Source organism: Ursus americanus, chromosome 5 (assembly GCF_024610735.1).
Source record: "Ursus americanus isolate L20-20 chromosome 5, mUrsAme1.1.p, whole genome shotgun sequence".
Lineage (NCBI taxonomy): Eukaryota > Metazoa > Chordata > Mammalia > Carnivora > Ursidae > Ursus > Ursus americanus.
Window position 1 is genome coordinate 76,281,281 of NC_142131.1, and position 23,506 is coordinate 76,304,786.

At 49.2% G+C, this 23,506-nt stretch overlaps 1 protein-coding gene across 1 annotated transcript; it reads right to left on the bottom strand.

Moving 5' to 3' along the window:
• Nucleotides 1-139: 139 nt before the first annotated feature.
• Nucleotides 140-23,423, bottom strand: LOC123790474 (uncharacterized). The gene is made up of 4 exons (XM_045794946.2): nt 22,268-23,423; nt 17,704-17,830; nt 16,843-16,938; nt 140-2,265 (listed from the first exon to the last, which is right to left on the bottom strand). Exons 1-4 carry the CDS (start codon nt 22,640-22,642, stop codon nt 707-709), a joined length of 2,157 nt encoding a protein of 718 aa, XP_045650902.1. The 5' UTR covers nt 22,643-23,423; the 3' UTR covers nt 140-706.
• Between the last annotated feature and the right edge of the window lie 83 nt (nt 23,424-23,506).

Here is a 23,506-nt window from a genome sequence, read left to right on the forward strand (position 1 = left end):
GATGACAGCTTACAGTACATAGCTGGCATGCTTCTTCATAAATGACCTCAACGCTAAAGAAAGAAAGAAATTTCGAGAACGGCACTAGCAATTGGTTAGAAAATTCCCAAATCACAGCAATTACTAGAAGAACACAGGATGAAGAGAACAGATTTTATTTCTATTTTTAAATGAAATCCATGCACAGAGTTTGACATCAGGTCAGGAAAAGGACAAACCCCAGAAACAGAGAGGTAGTTCACAACTATTTTTCTTTTATTTGGTCCTTTTCTCTAAAAGTGTATAATTCAATCACATTTGTTATATGCTATTAAACGTTAGTTGTAAAAAAAAAAAGTATTACCAATTTATAAGTTTCTTTTTAAGGAGAAATCCAGTGCACACCTCCCCTCACCCAGATGTTTATGACAACCACATATGGTATCTCAGATACACTGCTGTTTAAGAATTATTTTACAAATGCCCAAAGTCAATGTCTCCATCTGTGAATTCTTCATTTCAGGTTATTTTCAAAAGTGCCCGGCAGGCATGAACACTTTCTACTTTCCTCATTATCTGTTACATAGTCAAGGCTTATCCTTGGAATCTGGTATCTGACGAGGCCTACATTACAGAAACGTTTTTCCTATCCATTACTTTCGTTATATCACTCTCGTGTCTTCCGCTGAGCTTTGGTTTAAGGCTTTCACACATGCAAATCTACTCTCTAGGGGTTCTCTTCGATGTGGATTTTGTAATGATTAGTAAGAGATGACCTGTGGTTGAAAAGTTTCCCACATGTAGTGCATTCATAGGGTTTCTCTCCAGTATGAATTCTCTGATGGGCAATACGTGATGAGCTCTGTCTGAAAGTTTTCCCACATGTGTTACATTTAAAGGGCTTCTCTCCTGTATGAATCCTCCGATGCTGAATAAGAGCTGAACTTTGGCCAAAAGATATCCCACATTCCTCACATCGATATGGTTTCTCTCCTGTGTGAATTCTCTGATGATTACTAAGGGATGAGTTGCACCTGAATGTTTTCCCACACTCGTTGCATTTGTAGGGTCTTTCTCCGGTATGCATCCTCTGATGTTGAATGAGAGCTGAACTCTGTCGGAAGGCTTTCCCACACACTTTACACTTACACGGTTTCTCTCCAGTGTGAATTCTTTCATGAATGATAAGCGTCGAGTGGGAACTTAAGGCTTTACCACATTCGTTACAGTTATAAAACTTCTCACCGGTATGAATTATCCGGTGTCTGTTAAGTCGTGAAATAGAAGTAAAGCCTTTTCCACATTCATTACATCGATAGGGCTTTTCTCCAGTGTGAATCCGTTCGTGCTGGATAAGAGACGCACTCTGACTGAAGGCTCTCCCACATTCGCTGCACTTAAAAGGTTTCTCCCCTGTGTGAATCCTCTGATGATAACGAAGGGATGAGCTAGACTTAAAGGTGTTGCCACATTCATTACATAAATAGGACTTCTTTCTGAGGTGAATTCTCTGACATCCTGGAAGGGACGTGCTGGACGCTTTCCTGCCGGGATTATATCTATGGGGATTTTCTCCAGCGTGGATTTTTTGATGTATAAAAAGGCCAGACCTTCTGCTGAAGGATTTACCACATTCTTTACATCTATAGGATTTCTCCACAGTGTGGGTTCTTAGGTGTTTGTAAAGGGATGTACTCAGAGTGAAGGCTTTCCCACATTCTTTACACACGTAGGGCTTCTCTCCAGTGTGAGTTATTTGATGCTGAATGAGAGCTGAACTTTGGTTAAAGGCTTTCGAACATTCTTTACATTTAAATAATTTCTCTCCACTATGGTTTTTCTCATGTTTGCGAAGGGACGAAGTGTTAATGAAGGTTTTCTCACATATGCTACATTTATAGCGTTTCTCTGTGCTGGTGATTTTTGGTTGATTAAGCAAATATGGATTCTGTTTGAAGCTGTTTCCTTGTATTTCACATTTTGGTGGTGTTTTTTCTCTGGGAACCATCTGTTGCCTAACAAGGACCGACTTTGGGCTGAAGTTTTGGCCAAATTCATTATTTTTATGGCTTCTTTCTACAATGAGGATTTTTTTGTGGGTGACTGAAACTGCCTGAATACTTTCTTTTTTCTCCTGCTTTTTCTCTAATCTGTCTTCATAAATGCAGGGTTTTTCTGATTTAAAGTCCCAGGGTCCATTTCTTCTGGATCTTCTCATTATCAGCTCCTGAAAAGAAGAATCTTGCGTCTGAGTTGACTTCGTGGTTTTGTGACTGCTCTTCCACCCTGGAGGGGAAAAAAAAACTAAAGATGTTTCATGTGATGCGGTTTTCGGCTACTGAGACTAAATGTAGAGAATAAGTAAGTATTGATGGTATTTATTTATTTATTTTTAAAGATTTTACGTATTTCTTTGTCAGAGAGAGTGAGAGCACAAGCAGGGCGAGCAGCAGGCAGAGGGAGAATCAGGGTCCCCGCTGAGCAGGGAGCCTGACGCGGGACTCGATCCCAGGATCCTGGGATCATGACCTGAGCCGAAGGCAGACGCTTAACTGACTGAGCCACCCAGGCACCCCAAGTATTGATGTTATTTAAATAGGGCCTTTAGGGGCGCCTGGGTGGCACAGCGGTTAAGCACCTGCCTTCGGCTCAGGGCATGATCCCGGCGTTATGGGATCGAGCCCCACATCAGGCTCCTCTGCTGGGAGCCTGCTCTTCCTCTCCCACTCCCCCTGCTTGTGTTCCCTCTCTCGCTGGATGTCTCTATCTCTGTCAAATAAATAAATAAAAATCTTAAAAAAATAAATAAATAAATAGGGCCTTTATCTGGGCAGCTATAAGAGGAAAACAAAAGATATAAGCAATAGAGAAAAAGAATCACTGGGAACTGAAGTACTAAGGTGGAGAAAAGAATAAAACAAACCTATTTAAAGAAGGTGAGTGTAAGAGCAACCAGGGGAGCACGAATTGGGAAAGGCAGTCTAGGATCGGTCCAAAGCCATCACGGACTCTGAAATTATTCTCATGACATTTCTCTTCATTGTGTGTTATCTTCCTAATCTGTAAAGTCGTCCCCACTTTTCCCTCATGTCCAATTCCTTTGTATCCTTCAGATTCAATTCAAAAGTTAATGGAGTCCTTTCTTGACTCAGTTTCTATGCCCATTCCCCTTATTATAGTACTTGCCACAGTACTTAAAATATATGTTACATGCCTTTGTGTTATATAATTATGTATCTACCTATATCTAAATATATTAGACTTTCCTTTTTTTAAAAGATTTTATTTATTTATATTTATTTATTTTTTTAAAGATTTTATTTATTTATTTGACAGAGAGAGAGGCAGCAAGAGAGGGAACACAAGCAGGGGGAGTGGGAGAGGGAGAAGCAGACTTCCCGCTGAGCAGGAAGCCCGATGTGGGGCTCGATCTCAGAACCCTGGGATCATGACCTGAGCCAAAGGCAGACGCTTAACGACTGAGCCACCCAGGCACCCCTAAGATTTTATTTATTTACTTGACAGTGAGAGAGAGAAAGTACAAGCAGGGGGAGTGGCAGGGAGAGGGAGAAATAGGGAGCCCGATGTGGGGCTCGATCCCAAGACCTGAGCTGAAGGCAGACCCTTAACCAACCGAGCCACCCAGGCACCCCTAGACTTTCCTCTTCTACCATAAGAGTTCTCTGCAAGCAGATTAGCATGCCCTGTTGACAGATCCTCCTGATGGCACCTGAATTATACACGAAACATTTTAATTTTCCTTAATCACTTATATATTTCTAATTTGAACAATGTCAGTCTCGATTCCTTATTTCACACACACACACACACACACACACACACACTCACACATGCACACACAATTCAAACACTTGAGGTTGCCTTCCAGGACAGGGCATTACATGAGTGATGGGAGATCATCGTATGGGTGATTACATCCAGGGCCAGTTCAAGCAGGAGCGTGTTACGGAGTTAGACTAGAGGCGCTGCAGGTAGGCAGGAAGCCAACAGGGGCAAGCTAGGAAGGCAGCCTTGCTCATGTGTCAAGCAAAAGAAGCTATGCAGACAGTGTGGAAAAGAGTCAAAGATAACAAGATGGGCATAAATATAAAAAGGTAAAAAAGGGCTAGCATGATAGAGTGGTAAGAAATAGAACTGAACTCAATAAACATTAAAATTGGGAGAGGATGCCATTCATAAACTCTTAACTTGTCCCCGGGGCGCAGCCGTGAGTGGCATTTCTCCTCTGCGTCTCACTGTGGTAGAGATTCCCATCTGATGTGCCCTCTCTCACCTGTGTACGAATGCTTTCTGCTTGGTGAACATAATGTATTCTGTTTTGCTCTTTTCTACAAGCTTTACTGCTCAGTCTCCTTCCTGAATAACTTTTTCTGTTCCCTCTTTAAAATTCGGAATTTCCCCCTCCACTCTGTACACCTTCCTTGGCTCATTTCACATGCATTCACGTCTTTACTATTTTTTAAGATTTTTAAAAAATGTATTCATTTGAGAGCGAGCATGCAAGTGAGAGCACGAGCTGGGGGGAGGGGCAGAAGGAAAGGGAGAAGCGGACTCCCCACTGAGTGAGGTGCCCGACACGGGGCTCGATCTCAGGACCCCGGGATCGTGACCTGAGCCAAAGGCAGACGCTTACCCGACTGAGTCCCTCAGGCACCCCAATGTCTTTACCATTTATTGTAAGGGAAAGAAGAGTGTTCTGCTTTCTGCCCAACACCTTCCTTGTTCCTTCCCCAGTGAATTCTTGCTAGGTTAAGAGTAAAGCCCTGAGCACTGGATCAGATGCCTAGATGGTATTTTGTTTCTCATGCTTCACTGTTTGCACCATAGTTTCCTAACTAGTCTGTTTCCTGGCCTCAAGTCTTGTTCTCTACTAATTTAGTCTACGCACTGCAACTAGGGCAATCTTTTTAAAATCCACATCTTAGCATGCTATAAACTTCCTTAAGATCTCCCAAATTTATCTCAATAATTCATATATAAGGGTCAGCGTACTTAATGCAGTGAACGAGGTGTTTCATGATTTCACCTCTATCTGTCTTACTCTCCCTTCCATGGCTTCTTGCCAGGTATGTAAAACTACATGCAGTTTCTGGAGCACCTTTTTTTTTTTTTTTAACGTAGTCTCCATGCCCAAAAAGAAACCCAATGTGGGGCTTGAACTCACAACCCTGAGATCAAGAGCTGGGATGCTTAACCGACGGGGCCACCTAAGTGCTCCTTATTTATTTTTGCATATGGTGGAGACGTCCTTTCCATCACAAATATTTAGTAAGTGCCTATTATGGACTAGCTAACATTCTAGGGAATGTCGATAATGTCATGACTGAGACAGAGTTCCAGCCTTTCAAGAGCTTATACTTTGGTGTGTGTGAGCGTGAGTGTGTGTGTCTGTGTGTGTGTGTGTGTGTATGTGAGTGAGTGCTGGGGGAGAGGGGATGAAGTGACAAATAAGTAAATAAAAGCCGTACGGATATGTGAAGAAAGAGCTTCCCAGGCAAAGGAAACAGCAAACACAGAAGTGTGGAGACTCCTGAGGAACTGCAAAGAGAATGTGTGGGTACAATGTCGTCAGCAAGAGGGATGACGCCGAGTAAAACAGGAGCACCAGGAAGGGGCAAACCAAGTAAGGCCTTGTGGTGAGGAGTTCAGAATTTGGTTCTTTAAAAAAAAAAAAAAAGATTCCTTTGAGAGAGAGCACGCTCATGTGCGCTCTTGCAAACGGGGGCAGGGTGCAGAGGGAGAGGGAAAGGGAGAGGGAGAGGAAGAATCCCCAAGCAGACTCCCCAGAGAGCATGGAGCCCAACGCGGGGCTCGATCCCAGGACCCTGAGACCATGACCTGAGCCGAAATCAAGAGTTGGCAGCTCAATGGACTGGGCCACCCAGACGCCCCTGGAATTTTATTCTAAGCACAACGGGAAGCCAGGGGAAATGACATGCTCACTCAGGCGGGCCACTGTGTAGACAACAGTCCGATGGGGCCCAGGTGGAAGCAAGGAGGGGAGAAAGCACTCAGAAGGTTGTTGGAGTTATTGGGCTGAGCAAGGGGGGTGCAGGCACGGAAAACGTAGCTGGATATCCTACTGAGGTGATAACATGACTGGGCTTGCTGGCGGACGGTGTGTGAGGTGCTGAGCACGAATAAAGTAGTTATTAATAAAACAGATCACTCCTAGGTTTCCAGCTTGAAAATGATGAATGTCGCACAAGCCACTGAGAAGGGAAGACCAGAAAAGGGGCAAGTCTGGGGGCGCGTTCGGTTCCAACGTGTTCGTCCTGGCTGAGGTGCCTTTACGTCTCGACCCTCAAGGAAGATGCTTGGTCAGTTTGGAGTTCGGGGATGAGGCTGGGGCTACAGTTGGGCATCTGGGAGTCCTCAGTAGGTTTTCTTTAAAGCCGAAGCGCTGAAAACTCGCTTAGGCATGGCAACATCAGAGGTCAAGAAAGGGAGGAAAATCAGAAGGGCACAGTGTTCCAGAAGCCAAAGGAAGAAAGTACCGCGGGGAGGAGTGAGCGAGCAAGTCTGGAAAACCAGCTGAGGACCAGAAACTTAACCCTGCCTGTGCCACGGTAGAGACTGAGATTTAGTGGCCGTGGCTTTTGGGGAACAGTGAGGAAGAACCGCAATGGTGTGCACGGAGGAAACAAGGGGAGACGACAAGGTGGGAACATCCATACAGAGACGCTCTTGAAAGTTTTGTCTGGAGCTGAACAGAGACATGGGACACGGGGAATTTCTCTGTTTTAATGGAAGTGATTACAGCTATGAGGGTCCATATCCACACTGGGAAACTCACCTCAGCGCTCCTTGGAGCGCCCGTGCCTTAGCCCTGAATGTGGGTTTCCCACCACAGTGGACACGAGAGCCGGCCCGTGGACACCCTAACTGTTCTTCGTGACCTGCTTAGTGTTTTCACAGCCGCACACATCTGCCTCCTGAAGTGGGACTTCTGCTCTGTTCCCGAGTCCAGCCTGGGCCTGAGCCACCTCACAAACAAGGTTAGGACGGAGTCAGAAGTCTGGAGACCAGAGCGACCCTGCTCTGACCGTGACCCGGCCAGCACCTGGCATCAGTTCTCGACTCTCCTCCCTTGGCTCTTAGGACACTCGGGGGGCCTCTCCCCGGCCTTCTCGCCCCACGCCCACACCTCCTGCGTGAGGGACCATCCTGACTCCTCTCAGAACATTTTAAACAGCTATTTCCAACCGCCTGCTAGACTTGCCGTTTGAGTCTCTTTTCAAATTTAGGCTGTCCAGATCCGAACCCAGTGCGTTCCTTTTCAAACCTTTTTTCTGCTTTGCAGCACAGAATCCCATTCTAAGCTTTTCAGTGACTTTGCTGTAGATCGTTCCATCTCAGATTCTTCTCTCTCCTGCATTCCAAGTGTGGTCAGTCAACAAATTCTCTCCGATCTCCTAAGGTGTCTCTAACGACCGTCATTAGGACATCCAAATTCAGGATCTTACTCCAGACTGACACTGCTACTGATCTTTGGTTTGATCCTTTGACTCTAGTTTCTCGTGTATCCGGTACTATTTTCCACTGGATTTATCCCTCTTACTACATGTACCTCCTCTTATTGCTTCAAAAAGCATCGACCGCTCCTTATTTCATTCATTCGTCAAATATTTTAAAAAGCACCTACACAGGGCAGGCTCTAGCCTACGCACCAGTGACCCATCAGACCTTCCAGATCAGTAATGAAACGGTTCGTGTCTGCAAGGACTTCCCAGCTTGGCGTTAGAGACAAAGAAGGAACAGGTCGTCACATCGCAATGTGATACTTTTCACAACAAAATCACAAGGTAGAAATGGACGTGAATGTGCGCTTAGAAGCACCATCCAAACTCCCTCAGTGGAGGGTGCAAACGGGGAAGGGGTACTTCCGGGAGGTGGTTAGAGTCTTCTGGAAGAAATCTCTAAGATGGGATTTTAAAGGATTAGCTGGAGGCTGGATGGTGTGAGGGCTGAAGCAGCATCAATGTCCTTGAAACTGAGACAACCTTCCGGGCTTCGTTCCTAATGTATCCGTCCCCTCCTTATCATGTGGATGGTCAGATTCAAAGTTACTCCTGTAAAACGTCATATGCATTTCGCAGAGACTCTCCGGGAAGTCCGAGGACTCAGGGAGCCACATGGCTGGAATTACACCTAACTCCGTGACGGGGTAGCATACACAGTTATAAACTTCCTCCGTAATGTCTGTGTTGGTGAAAAAGAGAAATGCTGTTTTAGAAATGTTGTTGCTGGGGCGCCTGGATGGCTCAGTCGTTAAACGTCTGCCTTCAGCTCAGGGCGTGATCCCGGAGTCCTGGGATCGAGCCCCACATCAGGCTCCTCCACTGGGAGCCTGCTTCTTCCTCTCCCACTCCCCCTGCTTGTGTTCCCTCTCTCGCTGGCTGTCTCTGTCTCTGTCAAATGTATAAATAAAATCTTTAAAAAAAAAATAAAATAAAATCTTTAAAAAAAAAAGAAATTTTGTTGCTAATGCTAACTTCTAAAGCTTTTTATTATGGAAAGCGGTCAACATGTACAAAAAGAGTGAATTGTACAGTGAATCTCCAAGCCAGCTTCCACAATCACTAATGCTGTTTCAACTATTACCTTGTCACGAGTTGAACTGTGTCAGCCAAAAAGGTTGTGCTGAAGTTCTAAGTTCCAGTAACTCAGAATGTGACCTTATTTGGAAACTGTCTTCGAAGGTTTAATCAAGTTAAGATGAGGTCATCAGGTCCTAATCCAGTATGACTGGAGTGCTTAGAGAAGGAAGTCTGGACACAGGCACGCACAGTGAAGGCACACGGGAACACCGAGTGACAAGAGAAGTAGAAGTGGGAGTGACACAGCCACAGCCAACGAAGACTGCTGGCCACCCCCGGCAGCTAGGAAGAGGCAAGGAAGGAATGTACCAGGGTCCCGGGGGGAGCGGGGCCTGTCAATATCTTAGTTTTGGATTTCTAGCCTCAAGAATCATGAGACAGTAAATTTCTGTTGTTTCAAGCCACACGGTGTGTGCTATTTTGACGGAACAGGCTGAATACATGGCTACACACGACAGAGCCTGGTCCGGTAAACCCAGATACTCCGTCACTGCGTCCCTCAGAGGTCAGAACGCACTTCCCAAAGCTAAGAACTCTCCTTGGAAACACAACCACATAATCATCTTACTGAGATAGGGAAACGGAAGGGACCCCAGACAATCCAGACTGTTTTCTGGCTGCCTCTGGTCTTGCTACGACCTGCGCCCCCACCTTATGCGTGCCTTAATGCGTGTCCTCCTTGCAAAGGTCGAGGAGTTAATGATTTCTTTGGAGTCTTCCAGCACAATAGGTAACATCTAAAGAGCGACCGGGCAAGGCAAGTCCTCACGTATGTCATGTAGTTTCCAAGACTGCTGACGACCGACACCTGGACCCAAGACACCTGGCTCCAGGGAATAAGTGACTTACAGAGGACATCTGAGCACTCGTCCTTATCTTGACCTGTCCTTGAGAGGACATGTTACAGCAGACCACCGTCCTCAACAAAACCTCAGGCCCCAAGCAAAGATGAGACTCACTCTTCTTTCCTGAGTCTCCCAGACACTGTCTGTACCTGTCCTCTCTTTGGATCTTCAATGAACTTTGCTCGAGTTTGACTTCTATCCTGCGAGATGCCAAAGACCCTCTTGGCTGGTCCTGCGGACCACCTCTGGGTCTTCAGATCTGGCCTGCCTACTGTTTGAAGTTATTTTTGCCCATAAGGTAATTAAAGTTGTGCACCCATTCCCACGTAGGGGGAGAAAGGCGGTTCCCACACTAACAACAAGCAGTTCTTGGGACACCAACTGGGTGTCCTAGAATTCAACTCAATTCAACTCAGCTAGCTACCTAGAGAGCATCAGACCCCACTGGTTAAGGGCTCAGTCCTCCAAGACTGTCCCTTGTCCCCTTCAGACACCAGTTGCAAGCCTAAATTATCAATGGGTTATAAATTGGAGGTTCCCACAACCCCCTCCTTGGCTTCGATTAATTAGCTAGAGTGGCTCACAGAACTCAAATTTTTTACTTCCTACATCACTCATTTATTATAAAAGGACATAACTCAGGAACAGCCAGATGGAAGAGATGCATCGGGCAATGTTCAGGGGAAAAGGCAAGAAGCTTCCATGCCTTGTCTGGGTGTACCACTCTCCCCAGATCTCCACGTTAGCCAACCAGGTAGCCCTCTGAACCCTGTCCTTTTGGGTTTTTATGCGGCCTTCATTACACAGGCATGATGGATTAAATGATTGCCCCTTGCAACTGATTCAAGCAGGAGGTCAGGGGCTGGGACTGAAAATTCCAACACTAACCACAGGGTTGATTCCCCTAGCAACCACCGCCCATCCTTGGGTGGGGTCCAAAAGTCACTCTACTAACATTACAAGTGACCTTTAGGACTCTCGTAACTTAGGAAATTTCAAGGGTTTTGGGAACTCTGTGCCAGAAATGGGTGGAGACCAATTATATATTATTATAAATCAAAATATCACAGGGAGAGATCATTAAGGAAGTTTATCCAAACTGCTGCGATAACGAAGAATTATTTCAAATGTCCTTGTATGTGACACAGCCACCAACCTGAAAGGCAATCAGGGCCATCTGTTTCATTTGCTTGCAATATTTATGGACTTTTTCATTTGAATTCTGGTTTTATACTTTTACGAAACATTTTTATAGTTTCCAAAGACAAAATTATGAAAACAAGATACCTTTAAAATATCCTAGTTCCTATCCCCGTTCTCTTTTTTTTTCCATTACTGTCTTTATAGGTAACCATTTTTATTGATCTATTTTTACTTTTTTTTTTTTTTTTTTGGTGGCGAGGTGGGATGGGCTTTTCTCTCCTTTTTAAAAACCTAATCAAACAGACGTTTGTTTTGCTTTGTTATTTCCTCCCTCCTTAGCTAAAAGTACACGTTTCCCCACCTAGTAATATACCGTGGAGGTCACCCCGTGGTGGAATTTACAGAGGTCTTCCCCGAAGTGTGTGTGAGCGTGCCACAGCTTATTCAACCAGATTCCTCCGTTAGCTCTTATTTAAACCGTGATCCATCCCAGGACGTTACACGGGTACGTGATAAAGGTACAGCTTTAAACCAATACCCATCGTGTGAATCAGCAACCATACCATTTATAAAATCCTAGCCCGAACTAGGCCTGCTGGGCTAACATTATCCACAGCTGCATACAACTGAAGTCACTCTGAGCTCCTCCCTGGAGAGAGGAAGCCCTCTCTGGAAGCCATGAAGAATTTCAATACACACCAGGTGACTGACGGGCAAAGGAACGTGCGCTGTGTACTATAATCGGAGAGGACAAAGGGCAACGAGGGGATGTACAGAAATGTCTGTTTCTACGTGCACAGAAGCGCGCCTCCTTCTCCACATCCGCTCTTGTGCAGTATCTCACACCTGTTCCCCTCCTCCCGTTCATCACCCCCTTGGGCTCCGTTCTGGCTTCTGTCATCAGCCACTCTCGCTAAGGCAGCCACGACATCCAGGTGCTGAGACAAAATGCTCTCTGCAGCTCCCAGCAAACCAACCTGTCAGCTGCGGCTCACTGGGACCCCTTGTTTGCCTCAAGCAGCCCTCTTCCGAGGCTCTGGTGACCCCCGCTTTGCTCCACATTCCCTGCCTTCCCACCAGCCTCAGTCTCCTCTGTGCACTTGGGTTCTTCTGTGTGATATTCAATCCTGGGGGCTCCCTCAGGTTTAGTCCTTGGACTCCAATTCTCTTTGCTCTTCTGCACTCTTTCCATAGCCAGCTTCGATTCCGAACGATAAATGCAAGGGGAGACTTCTCTCCACACCCAGTTATACACAAGCCCCCTCAAAATAGCAACTTAGATGTCTCAACGACTCCTCAAATTCAACATGCCTGAAACTGAATTCACGATCGTTCCCTCCAACCTGCAGAACCAACCCCTTGTCTCTAGAAATGGCACTGGTTCTGAATCACAACCCTAAGAGGTGTCCTAACATCTCTCCCTCAGCAAATCAGTTTCTCAGACGTGTTTATTCTACCACCTACATGGGTCTCAAACCCCTCTGCTTCTCCCCACCTCCGCTGCTCCCATCCTGTGACAAGCCTTGACTTCAATGACGTCCTATTTTTCCTTCTGCAGGATACCCGCACCTCTCTTCCCCGTGGGCCCATTTCTCTCCACCTGGCCACGAGATGCCAGAGTTCCTCGAGACTGAGCCCTGGGCTCTTTTTTGCTCTTACGGTACTCTGAACCCACTCTACAGGCTGACTCAAACTCACCCACTGTTTCAATTACCCTGTACTGACCAGGGTCTCCCAAATTTCCATTTCGCACCCAGTCTGTATTTGAGGGGAGGGACTCCAAATCTAACAGGAGACTTGACCTCTTCCCTGGGATAACTGGGTCAACCAAAGACAACTTAATTCATCCAAAACCCAATTTCTACCCTCCCCCAAATCTGATGTCCTTGCGGTGTCACCATCTCAGTGAATGAGATCACTGTCTGATTCAGAACAAGCCACAAACCAAGCACCCTTGATAACACACCTCCTTTATCTTCACATTAAATCCATCTCCAAGCCAGCTTCTCTTACCTCCCAAGTGTCTCTGACACTCGTTCACTTCTTTCTGTCCCCATCACCACCAACCTAGCCGAGTCATTCGTGCCTTCATGAATTGCAAGCCTACTCTGACCAGGCACTGTTTCAGGCACTGGGGAAATGCGAACAAACCAGAGAACCCGGCACGAGGGAGTTTACAACCCAGAGAAGATGGAGAGGATATGTGAACATATACGATCAGCAGTGACGAGCACCCTGAGGAAAATAAAGCCTGGTGAGGGGACAGAGAATGTGGAGGACAGAAGGCCATGTTTTGGATGGGCTGAATCTCTTTGAGAAAGTACCATCTGAGCAGAAACCTGGGCAACTCAAGGAAGTGTCACGGGGGCTCGTGGCCATTGGGAAAAATGGTTAGGGAAAGGAAAAGCAGGTGCAGGGGCCCCAAGGTGGGAGTCGGCCTGGCCTGGCCTGCCTGAACGTACAGGGTGGCCACACTGCTTAGAGTCCTCGAATGCAGGGCAGAGTGGAAGAAGATGAAGAGGGAGACAGGGCCGGACCCTGTAGGCTCTGGAGGCCATACTGGGGACTCTGGATTGTGCTCCCTGGGATGGAAGCCACGAGAGGTTTTGTGCAGGGAAGTGTGATGACCTGATTAACCTTTTTTTTTTTTAAGATTTTATTTATTTCTCAGAGAAAGAGAGAGTGTGAGCACAAGCAGGGGGAGGGGCACAGGGAGAAGCAGACTCCCCGCTGAGCAGGGAGCCCAATGCGGGACTCGATCCCACGACCCTGGGATCATGACCTGAGCTGAAGGCAGACGCTTAACCGACTGAGCCACCACCTGGGCATCCCGATTTACTTTTTAATAGAGCATTCTGGCAGCTACAGGAACAGAGGTTGGTGGTAGGAGGGAGGTACAGGGCCAGCGGGAGTCTTCTTGGGGAGGGGGGTGGGCAGGGGACAAGGACAAGACTGACCAGACATACTGGAGATGCCTACAGGGCACGTGGGCTCAGCTTTCACTCCTAAGGGAGTCACTCTTTAAATCCACTGCCCACTGGGTCACTGGGCTGCTAAGGGCAGCACCTCTGTGCCGGTTAGAAAAAGATGCCCAGCCCTCTGTGCGGGGGGCAGTGCCCAGGCGACCCCTCAGCTGACCACGTGGTGGCACGGCTTCAGTCCCCCCACCAGGCTTCTTACACTGAGATGACAAAGGAAGAGAAAATGACAGGGGGGAAACACATCTTCATTGGAAGCTGTTTACCCAGATCATCCCTGCATTTTTAAATTTTAGATTTCAGGACTATTCCACATTCGGTGTAAAGCTAACTCATGCTGTACAGGCTGGTGTAATCACCTCATGACGGCTCTTCTGGAAAAGCCCCACCTCAGCTGTGCTCATTCTTAAGCGAGAGACTCAGAGGAGACGCACACCCTTCGGGCCACCTCCTTCCATCTCTCAATTTAAACACACGCACCCCGGGAGTGACCGTTTGTTTTTCTCTGCTTTGTTTTTCCTACTTGTGAATAGTTTTGAAATACAAATTAATTCTCTCTTTTAGAAAAGGACATGTGGAGGCCGCTAGGGGTTGCAGGAGTCCTACCCTGGGAGCACGGGCTTCTCCGTCACTGGCTGTGCAGGGGCAGGTTTCGGTTCTGGTCTAGAGTTAACCGCCTGAGGTCCTTCCAGAACCCCCGGTCCTGCACCCGTGCTCACAGGGAAGGGAGCTGCCCCTGGGACGGAAGCTCTTCTGAGGCCACGTTGGTCCCGGCAGACAGAGACGCGCCAGGGCTGCGGGACAGATGACCACGCGCCAGCACTGCCAGGCCCGGGTGACCGGCAACTCTGAGGAAGGAGGGGAGGACGGTCCGTCCCGTCCGGAGACACGCACGTACTGCTCAGCTGCGCTGTCGCCCTCAGGGACGTCTCCCCGAACCCGAGGAGGAGGCTGGCTGAGGACTCCAGCCCCGTCCCCCGGTGGCCCCGGCGCCTCTCTACACAGCTCTGGGCTCCAGCCACACATCCTACTCCCCGTAACCCTGGAATACTCGCTTCACTCAGAGTCATTCATGGATGCGAGGCTCCCGAGGCGCGGGGAAAGGGAAAGATCCTTCTCTCCTCGGATCCTTCGTGCCAGGCTCGGCCCCCACCCCACAGCGGGACGGAAGCCCCTGCAGACCCTCAGCACTTGGGGGTGGCCTCTGCCAGCTTCCCAACCTTCGTGTCTTTCTCCCAAACCAGAGTTACAAAGACAGACATCCAGACAAGGGTGGTTCCCGCAGCAGAAACCTCAGCGCACGGTGGGAAGAAAGCTCCCCTGGCCCAGGGGTTTGAGGAAGGGGACAGCCGGGCCTGCAGCTCCTCTGCGGGGCCCACGGCATGAGGGGCCATCAGGGACACGTCTGGACAGACAACAGCTGGGACGAGCCCCCACTTCCACGCCAACAGGCCCCCCGTGGTCTGCAGGCTACTATCAGCAGAGTCTACACCGGGGCCGTGGTCAGGCTACTTCTAACCCTCCAGGCGCCCTGCCTCGCTCTCAGATGCCGACCAAATCCTGTGTCCGGCTCCCGGCTCAGTGGGATCAGGTCCCTGCTGCTGGCTCCTGGCTCCGGGCAGCACATGCTGGCCTCCTTTCTCTGGACTCACACAGCCCTTTCCTGTGGCTGGACTATGGCTCCACATCCTGGGATCCCAGCTCCTCCGGGAAGCCTCTGCCCGCACCGCCCCTCCCGCTGCAAGCTCTCACAGCACCCTGCATCTTTCCTGCGGGGTCATTCCACACCCCCTGTGCGCTCAGCGCACGATCACTTCTCTCCCCTCTCGACTGTGACCTCCAGCTGGCAGGACCTGCGTCTTTCTGCCCCATGTCGCATCGCCAGTGCCCAGGGCGGAGCTTACGCACCATTCATTATGGGACAGGAAAGCAGTGGCTGGGGGTTTGAACCTGGACCCTGCCCCATTCATCAGCTCTCTGTCCCCAACTTCCCTGTCAGCCGCCTCTCCGGTTTCTCTCCTCTGATGACTTCTCAGGCTCAGCCTGTCTTCTTGCCTAAGCCACCTCGTAAATGGCGAGGTTTCCTGGGATGCTGTCCTCCGCCGTGTCCTCACCTGGTCAGCTCAAGGCGTCACGTGCCACCTTTGTACCGACTGCTACCTGACCTCCCTTCCGAGTTCCCACAGACCTCATAGGACTGTCCACCAGCATCTCTCCCCGAACATTCCACTCACATCTCCAGGGAGACCCATCCCACAGTGAAGTCAGCCTACAGACTTAACGAAGGGGCCCCTCTTCTTTCCCCCTGGACCCCAGGGCCCATGCCTTTGTCCAGACCCTAGATACATCTCACCTACCTTATTGCAAGTGTCTCCAGGAAGGTTCCACGTGGGGTTTCCCCTCACTTTAAATCTACCCCCCACAATGCTCCAACGTGACCATGCTTATTAAACTCAAATTATACAAGGACTTCATGAATCTATTCTCTATGAAATGTTCAGATTACATAAAACTGAAGCCCTTTCACCCCACTCCTTCTCGATCCCGTTCCCAGCGGAGCTCCTGGCACAGCTCAAGTGTGTCCCCTCACCTTTGTGTCTGCACTTCCACACACATTATACACACAAAGCCACGTCATCTCCCTTCAGCATCAGTGGGGACACATCAGCACGATGCTCCCTCGCCCCAGCTCTGTCCACACCAGCTGCTCTTGTTTCTGACAGTGGCATTCGATGCCGGAGCAGGGACTCGCCCCAGCTTCTCCAGCCGCGTCCTTACCGGAGGACATTTACATTGTTTCAGATTTCAGCCAATTTTTCTAAAATACCAAGAACTTCAGTCTTCCGCTTAAAATCCCTCATTTCCATGGGACGGTCTCATCTCTGAGTCTTGCCAAAGCCCACTGTGACGCAGCCCTGCTAGCTTTCTGACACCCTTTCCTTCCTCGGCTCCTTCTCTCCCAGACCCTGAGCCTCAGTCAGAATGATTTTCTGCCATTCCTTAAATACACTGTTTGCTGACTGAATACCCGATGTGCAGCCCTCCTCTGAGAACAGGAAGGAATAAGAAGAGACCCTGAGAGATTCACTTGGGAAGTGATTACCAGAGAATAAGAGGAAGCTCGCATCCGGGGCCTGAGCGTCACCTCTCCGCCACCTCTCGAGGACAGAGGCCCAGGAGAAACTTTCCCGACCGACATCTCCAAGCCGCACTGTCCACTTACCACCCAGACTGCTGCCCGAGCCCGTCCCCGGCCCCTTAGTCCCACCCACTCACCTAGAGAGGGGCCTCCAGGACTTTCTTTCTCTACCTTCCAGGGATCTTCTCCTTGCTGCAACAGGGAGATCACTTTTGGTTTGGAAAACAGGAGTCCTGTCGTAGACACACACACACACACACACACACACACACAAAAAAAGAGAAAAGGTTTTGTTTTGACTCAAAGAGGCATCACGGATCTGAGTGGAAAACTCAGGGGATGGCACAAAGAGCTTTGGTGGGGTGCTCGAGCCGTGCCCGTGACCTGAGGGCATATGTGGGGGGAAAGGCAAGGGACGTGTAGGGCATGGCTTCGTAGTAAGTAGTTGTAGGTTAGGAAATAGGGTACACATGCCGCTTTGATGACTAGAGTATGGATGGCTTTCTACAGAAGAGGGAATACGTTAGATGTACAGACGAAATATTTGTAAACAGGTACCCACAGCAAGATACTGTGCACCAAGTGCCCTGTTTACAATAAGAACGCACCATCTGACTCCCGTTCAAAGAGGGATCGTACATCATTCGTCTGTCTGGAAGGGAGAATCGGGAAAGGCTGGGGGCAGGTTACTGAAGACGGCTGAGGGATGCTCTCTGCTGTGAGCTGAGCAAACAAATCACAGAAAATCATAGCAGGAGAATGTTGCCTGAACTATGAGGGAATTTCTAACGTGCAAGTGTGTTAACCATCCCACGTGTGGGACAAATCCACGCCTGTAAGGGGAAAGAAGTTTTAAATATTTATTTATTCACAATGTGTACAATCCTAAGGCAAAATTCAGCTACAAGTTCCCGTTGACCCATGGCTTCTGTGCAGGGAAGCAGGTGCTGACTTATGCTAACGTCTGACTTTCTCATCTACAGGGACAGTTCCCTTACCCAGTGAGACCAGGTTAGTGTAGTTCTCCAGCATCACTTCCTGGTACACGTTTCTCTGAGAAGGACCCAGCTTCCTCCACTCATCCCGCGTAAAGAGCACAGCCACATCCTCGAAGGTCACCGACACCTGGAATGACAAGCCATCCCAGCTCACCCAGGACCTCCCATCACACAGAGTGAAGAAGGCGGCAGTGGGGGGTAGATGGACTGCCATGAAAGGCTTCTTCTTCTTTTTTAAGATTTTATTTATTTATTTGAGAGACAGAGAGAGAGAAAGCACAAGAAGGAGGGGCAGAGGGAGAAACAAACTCCCCACTGAGCAGGGAGCCTGACCTGGGGCTTGATTCCAGGACACTGAGATCATGACCGGAGCCAAGGGCAGATGGTTAGCTGTGGCGCCCCATGAAATGCTTCTGATGTCATTCTGGTTTCTGAAGGTTTCAGGTCATTTGTTTAATGAACATCGGCCAGTGACAACTAAACAGCATGGAGTATTAACCAGGCCCTGTGTCAACTACCATGAGAAGTGGGGAGGAATGAAGACCATTGCTAGGTGTGTTAATTAGAATAATCTTTCTGATGACAATTTGACGTTACGTATTTAAAGCTTTAAAATGTGCATATCCTTTAACTTATCAGTTACTATATTGGTATCATAATAAATAGTGCGTAAAAATGCACATCCAAGGGTATTCACCACAGAGTTAGTGATCGCAAAAAAAATGTAAACAACCCAAATAATCACTGATGCAGGCTAGGTTAACCAGCTTCAGGCGCGATCTGTGTGCTTACTGAAGCCAGAGGACAGTAATCATGGAAATTAAAATAGCTACTGTTTATTGAATGCTTTCTTCGGACCGACTACTCTTCCTAGAGATTTATATTAACCATTACTATAAATATGTATCTTTACAACAATCCTGTAAAACAGGTACTGTTACTGCCCCCATTTTACACAAGAAAAAACGAAGAGAAATTTGTCCAAGTCAAATAGCTGGTATACAGGAAACCTCACTCCTCCTCTGCGTCTCCTGTCACTACTACAATACTACTTTACTTCTGATCCCAGACATGTGGCTTTTCCACACACCAAGCAGTTGGGTGACACCAGCTAGGCGTCCTACAATTTACCTCAATTCTCATGCCATCGACCGGGAGAGACGGGCAGATCCCACAGGTTAAGGGCTCAGTCCCACAAGACTACCCCCACTTCAGATACCAATCGTGAGGCCAGACTGTCACCTGTGCTTCCAGCCGACGGGCTATGAGTCAGAGGGTTCTACAAGCCCCTCCTTGGGTTTAATTAACTCGCTAAAGTGGCAAATGCAGGAGAAGTGCCACAGTGCACGAAAGCATTTACTTACTAGGTTACTGGTTTATTATAGAAGGACAGGACTCAGGGACAGCCAGATGGGAGCGATGCCTAGGGCAGGGTAAGTGGGAAGGGGTGTGGGGCTTTTATGCCCTCTCTGGATGCACCAGCTTCCCCATCTACAAGTGCTCACCAACCGAGAAGCTCTCGGAACCCTGTCCTCATGGGTTTTTACACAGGCTTCATTACACAGGCACCATGGATTAAATCACTGACCATTACGTAGGCATGACTGGCCCCTGGGTTGGGGGCGGACCTGAAACTTCCAACACTCTAATCAAGGTTGGTTTTCTGGCCAACCAGCTCGGATCCTTAGGGGCTTTCCAAAAGTCACCTCATTCATATCAACTCTGGCTTGGTCGAAATGGCTTATTAGGAATAATAACACACACCCATTTCATCTTTATTGCTCTGAAGTTTTTTCAAGAACAAACCCCACATATAACTAATCACTTAGCTTCCAAAACCCTTATAATTTCCTATGTGCTGGGAACAGGGCTGAAGACCAAATGTATATTTGCTATTATAAATCACAGTGGCGCAGCTGGTCAGCGGTTAGAGGTAGAATTTCAGGCTGGAGGAGGTCCAAGGCTCCATTCCTCTCTGCAAAACTGCCTGTCTCAATGTCTACCTCATGGTGTTAAGAAATAAATGAGATAATCTATACAATGGAGACAGGAAGAACGATGTGAATGTACTTAATTCCACGGAGCTACACGTCCAAAATGGGTTAAAGTGGTAAATGTTACATCATGTATATTTTATCACACGAAAAAAGTTAAAATGGTAAAATAAATGCGTACATATGTACATATAAATACACACATAAATAAAAAACAAAGGTGAATAGAAAAAGAGTCTGATGGACATATACCAAAGGGGTGACAGTGACTATCTCTAGATACTGGGGTAAGAGAGATTTCACTTTCTTCTTTGTGTATATATTTTTTATGCTCTGAAATTTTAAACATGAACAGACAATACATGTATAAGGTAATTTATTGGCACGTGGGGGGAATGCAAGAAATAACTGTAGCCCTCAAAAGAACTTACAATTCAACTGGCAGACAAGATAAGAGCATGAAATAATTTGATCAATAAAAGAAAAATGTGTAGCTGGACAGGACCATACACCATCTCCCTGCTCAATCCTTATTTTATTTTATTTTTATTTTTTTTTAAAAGATTTTATTTATTTATTCGACAGAGACAGAGACAGCCAGCGAGAGAGGGAACACAAGCAGGGGGAGTGGGAGAGGAAGAAGCAGGCTCATAGTGGAGGAGCCTGATGTGGGGCTCGATCCCATAACACTGGGATCACGCCCTGAGCCAAAGGCAGACGCTTAACCGCTGTGCCACCCAGGCGCCCCGTACTTATTTTATTTTAAAGACATTTATTTATTTGACAGAGAGAGAGAGTACAAGGAAGGGGAGCAGCAGGGAGAGGGAGAAGCAGACTCCCCACTCAGCAGAGAGCCCAACATGGGGCTCGATCCCTGGACCCGGGAATCATGACCTGAGCAGAAGGCAGATGCTTCACCGACTGAGCCACCCAGGAGGCCCTCAATCCTCATTTTAGAGATGAGGACCAGAACGTCCAGGACAGTCAGGACCCCAGACCACATACTTTATCAGGGGCAGAGGCAGGACAATAATTAAAGTTTTCTGTTGACCCACTAGGTATATTCTCCCTCTGGTCTTAAATGCCGTCACAGAGTCTTACACAAAAGCCCACGCAGTACGGACATATGGGAGCAGGTGAGGTTAGGGAGAATGCCACATGCATTCGCTCCCCTGCAGGGATGGAGAACATTCTGGGCAAGAGAGCAACATGGCTCTGTGGGAACGAGAGAGGAAAGCTTTAGAAAAAAGCAGCCCAGATGTGCACGGGCCGGCCCCAGCCCGAAGATCAACCACCACCGCGTTTCATGGGCCCAAATACAACAGGACAGCGGAGAAGAGCTCCGGGAACACGGGGGCTGGATCTGCCCCGGGTTCTGAAAGAGACACCAGGGGAATGGCTGCGCAGTGACAAGCCCCGACCCAGAGGCCAGACACGCTGGGGTGCGAATTCAGGTTACTGGACATCTCTGAGCCTCGGTTTGCTCATGTGTAAAACGGGGATGATCACTGCTGTGCTGGCTGAGAGTGAGAACAAAGGCAAAGCCCTCAGGCCGACCCCCAGCAACATTAACTGTTGCTGTTAGATGAAGACGAGCAATGAAAGGACAAGTCCTAGTGACACGGTACAGCAGTTCCCACCTGTCAGCATGAGCGGTATTATCACCACGGTAGCATCATCCGGCTCCCACGACCACCCCATGTTGGGCATCTGCTAGTGCCCAGCCCCGATCTAAACACTTTCCATGCACTAACTCCCGTGATCCGCCCACCTACCCCGTGAGGTCGGCATGCTTGCTATTCCCATTGTCCAGGCGAGGAAACGCAGGGAAAGATGGAGCTATTTGTCCAAGGCCCACAAACAACCGAGGAGATGGGTTCAAGCCCGGCAGTCTGGCTTCAAGCCCCGCTTCTTACCCACTGGAGACCCTGCTCTCCTCTCCGGATATCCCGCGAAACCCTCCCCTGGGGAGTCTTCTCTCTGCCCCTTGCAGTCCAGAGATCTCTCCAACTGTGTCACCTCCAACACGCTTATTCTTTGTTCTTGCACTGGCTCACCCGGACCGGGTCCCTTCCCCATTTCCAACAACAGAAGGATGAAAGTGGCAGGTCTAGAACAGTTTTCAAGAGCGTGTAGAAGCAAGGCACATGATCCACAAAGTAGAGGGAGAAAAAACTAACAATGATGGGTTGGAGAAGCCTAGGGAAGGTATCCTAAAGAAAAGCCGAGGGTAGGGAGGGAGACCAGGGCGAGCCAAGGAAGCGGGGCCAGAAAGGAATTGCTAAATGTGCGTGTTTGTTCTGTCCCTACAGGGCATCTGACCTGTCAAGTTAGTAATCATACACTGCACTGAGATTAATGAATATGTAGAAGTGTCTGTTAGGAAAGAAAAGAGAAACACTAGACACTGATTGGCAGGGAGAAGGCAAACACATTCCCTACAGAATCCACCCAAGAGCTTGGACTCCAGGTCCTGTAGAAGACTGTACGGAGTAGAGAACTTCAGTATGAGAATTAAAAAAAAAAAAAAAAAATTCTGTTTCTAAGACTTAAGATGGCAATGAACTCACTTGAGACCTTGCTTCCCTCGGTCCCATAGCCATATCTTCTTTCTGGGCTCTTCCCCGAGAATGGATGCAGTCTCCAGAAGGCAGATCTGGAAGAGGAAAAAGGGAGCCAGGAGGGAGAAGCCCCTTCTGCTTTCCAGCCCTGAGAATCACCAGCTCTGAAATCCTTACACCACCTGAGAATGACACCACATGCCCTGGGAGAGGGAAGTCAGAAGGAGCTGGGGGTAGGCAGGCCCAGAGACAAGGACCAGCCCACAGAGGTCCGGGCCCCAACCCTTCCCCGAGTGGCTCAGAGAAAAAGGCCCTAGGACTCCAACTGCAGTAGCAGCAGCAATGAATCACTGAACCTCCCCGCGGGCCAGGCACCGCCCCCATGGCTCAGTCCCGCAGCACAGCTGGCATTGTCCACGCCTGTTTTACAGATCAGGAAACTGAGGGCAGAGCGGGAGCCACTTGCCCCAGTGCACACAGCCAGCGAGGGCGCACCGGGATCCATACCGCGCGCTCCAGAGCACCTGCTCTAACCTCACTGCCCGCAGGTGACAACTTTTCTCCACCTCAAGCTGCCCCCCGCCCAACTCCTCCCCCTCCTGTCAAGGAATCTTCCTTCCAGGTTTTCAGAGAAAGTGCTTCGGAAAAGGTTGACAGCAGTTTTCCTCCGGCGGCCAGAGGGCTGCCGTCTGGAGGAGCAGGCACAGAAGCCGAAAAGCTGGGTTCCAGTCCAGGTTCTGCCCTGGAGGGAAGCCGGCAACTCACTTCTATCGGAAAACACATCTCTGCGCCTGCAGCCCGGGAGGGGAGCGGCGCCGGGGAGGGGCGGAAACACCGTTCCTCACGTTCACTGACAGCCCGTAGCAAATCCAAACGCCGGCAGGGCCCCGCAGGTAGCGCGCTGGGCACGGGTCCGCAGGGAGCAGGAGGGTGACCTGGGCCTGGGCCAGTGGGGACAAGTGCCCGACCTGCCGCGGTCACGGGCGCGTCCGCGGGTCGGCCGGTGCGGGGCAGGCGGGCACATCGGGGGTGCCGGCCCTCGGCCCCCAGCCCGCGCCCACAAAGGCCCCGCTCGCGCCTCTCGGGCCTGTGCCCCGCGCGTCCCGGCGCCGCATCCTCCCGAGGCCGCGGTCCTCCCTCCGTCCCGCATTCCGCCGACCCTCCGCCGCTCACCTCGCCCAGGCCTCGGGGTTCCGGGGGCTGCGCCTCCCCGGCCGTGCTCCGCAGGCCGACCCTCCGGCACTGCCC

Bases quoted from the DNA above. Each gene is read 5' to 3' on its own strand.
- LOC123790474 (XM_045794946.2), bottom strand. From the start codon at position 22,642: ATGGGGGCGGTGCCTGGCCCGCGGGGAGGTTCAGTGATTCATTGCTGC. The intron at 16,939-17,703 runs GTAAGGGAACTG...TGTCTACGACAG, and splicing joins CACTAACCTGGTCTCACTGG to GACTCCTGTTTTCCAAACCA. The intron at 2,266-16,842 runs GTGAGTGGGTGG...TTTCCCCTCCAG, and splicing joins TCCTGGAGGCCCCTCTCTAG to GGTGGAAGAGCAGTCACAAA.